Genomic DNA, 1,766 nt, shown 5'->3' with positions numbered 1-1,766 from the left:
ACGAGGAAGGTGAGGGCGTCGTAGTCAGCAAAACCGGCGGTGGAGCGGACAAGATAACTGAGCCAAGGCTTTGCACTTCAAACAGGATCGGATGGCGCGTGCGTTCGGGACCTACACCCATGCCCAGAACCGTGCTCAGCACAACAGCGAGGCGTATGACGAGACGCGGCGGCAAACAAGGCGGGGTATGGTCTGGTCCATCTCTTACAAGACGCGCCCTACCTCAGCCCAAACGCGTCTCTGCCAGACGCGACGCAGATGCGTGCCAATGACCGCTCCTTGCCCGGTCGTGGTCATCCTGCAGATTATCCCTGTGCGCTTTGCTCCGGGCAGCGTGCCGGTCGACAAGGTGATGCTGCGGTCGAAGGAAGGCGTCGAGCTGAAAAATGAAAGCGACGAGGAGGACGCGAGGCTCACTGAGATTGCGAAGCAGCCGCTGTTCGAAGCGGCTGCCGACGAAGATGCCCAGGCCAGTTTCATCGCACAGGTCAGACTGGACCAGCGAGGGCCGCCGGCAATCGCACCATCGTCTTCGTCGCGCAAGGCCATTCCGCCGAAAAAAGAAGCGCCGCCCGAAGAGGTGCAGCCGATTCCCGCGCCAGCCAGAAAGTTCAAGATTCAAAGCGGCTCGAATGGCAGGCAAGGTATAGATTCTTGCCGAGTCATCTGTTGTATCCCGTGTGTCAGGTCCCAATTCTACTGCCTCGCTGCTGACCGGAGAGTGCTCCGCACAGTCGCAGAACATGTACTGCCGGTGCAGACACGTCCTCTTCCGACCTACGTCCAATGCATCACAGGTCAGCTGTGGACCGATCGAGCTCACGACACAGATAAGCATCATGTGTTTGTTTCTAGCTCGCGCTATGAGACTCTTTTGGGGGCGTATTTGGCTGGAGCTGAAAGCGTACTCATACGAGGTTGACTGCAGAGGCGCGTATGAAATCGCGCGGCAGTCTTGAGTTGCTGAAACGTCTTGAGTCGCTGGGACGTCAAAAGCTGGCGGAGAATCCACGAAGGCGCCGCATTGCACATTGCCGGTAGTGAAAGCGTAGAAGTCTGAGGTCCGGTTGCGCTTGCGCAGCACCGCGGCATCGTTGCGCTGGAACAATGATTTTGCCATGGAACTCGCGCTGAGATAGTCTGCCGCCAAAAATATGGACAACTAAATTGCCTTCGTCTTCGTAGAGAGCCCACAAGCCGTGGTCGAACGTTTTGTGCAGATCCGCCCGAAGGAGTAGTCCAAACGACGGATTAAAGAGGTCGCCTGGAGAATCGCCCAATGCTTCTGTGTAGTACTTATTGGAGTGGCATCAGTCAGTTGTGCGTATCGAGAGAGCTTTGAGCTTTTCTTACTTCGGACCTTGACGCCGGAATGATGTGGCTCTCGATGCATTCTTCCCAGTCAGCATCGGAGACGAAACAAATACCGTCGCGTGAGTGCAGTGCAGATCAGAATCGATTTTGCTGATTGCTGGAGCGAGATGAGGCGCTCACAGTATCGCTATCCGATCCGTCTACAGGCGCTCGTCGATACTCCTGGAAGCGAGGGCCCAGGCGAGCAACGCAAGTTGGTGAGGTGCCGTCTGCACGCGAATATGTCGCAGTGCCCGAGAACAAGGGAGCATCCAAGGCTTCGATGACTGTGGCCTATCAAAGATCGAAAGGCGAATACATGCATGAGGATACGTCATACATGAGAATGGGAGATTTTTCATTCCTGATAAGGTAGAGATGGCTGATGAACCAGCGCAAGAGGACGTTGGTTT

The 1,766-nt window shown here is 55.8% G+C and overlaps 1 protein-coding gene across 1 annotated transcript; it reads left to right on the top strand.

Moving 5' to 3' along the window:
- Positions 1-78: 78 nt before the first annotated feature.
- On the top strand, positions 79-867 carry K437DRAFT_296996 (uncharacterized protein; the record flags this gene model as incomplete). Its single annotated transcript, XM_013384258.1, has 3 exons — positions 79-644; positions 688-797; positions 856-867. Exons 1-3 carry the CDS (start codon positions 92-94, stop codon positions 865-867), a joined length of 675 nt encoding a protein of 224 aa, XP_013239712.1. The 5' UTR covers positions 79-91.
- Between the last annotated feature and the right edge of the window lie 899 nt (positions 868-1,766).

The sequence above is a fragment of the Tilletiaria anomala genome (assembly GCF_000711695.1).
Source record: "Tilletiaria anomala UBC 951 chromosome Unknown K437scaffold_260, whole genome shotgun sequence".
NCBI lineage: Eukaryota > Fungi > Basidiomycota > Exobasidiomycetes > Georgefischeriales > Tilletiariaceae > Tilletiaria > Tilletiaria anomala.
The sequence above is the reverse complement of the archived record's forward strand: the minus strand, read 5'-3'. Positions and strand labels throughout refer to the sequence as shown.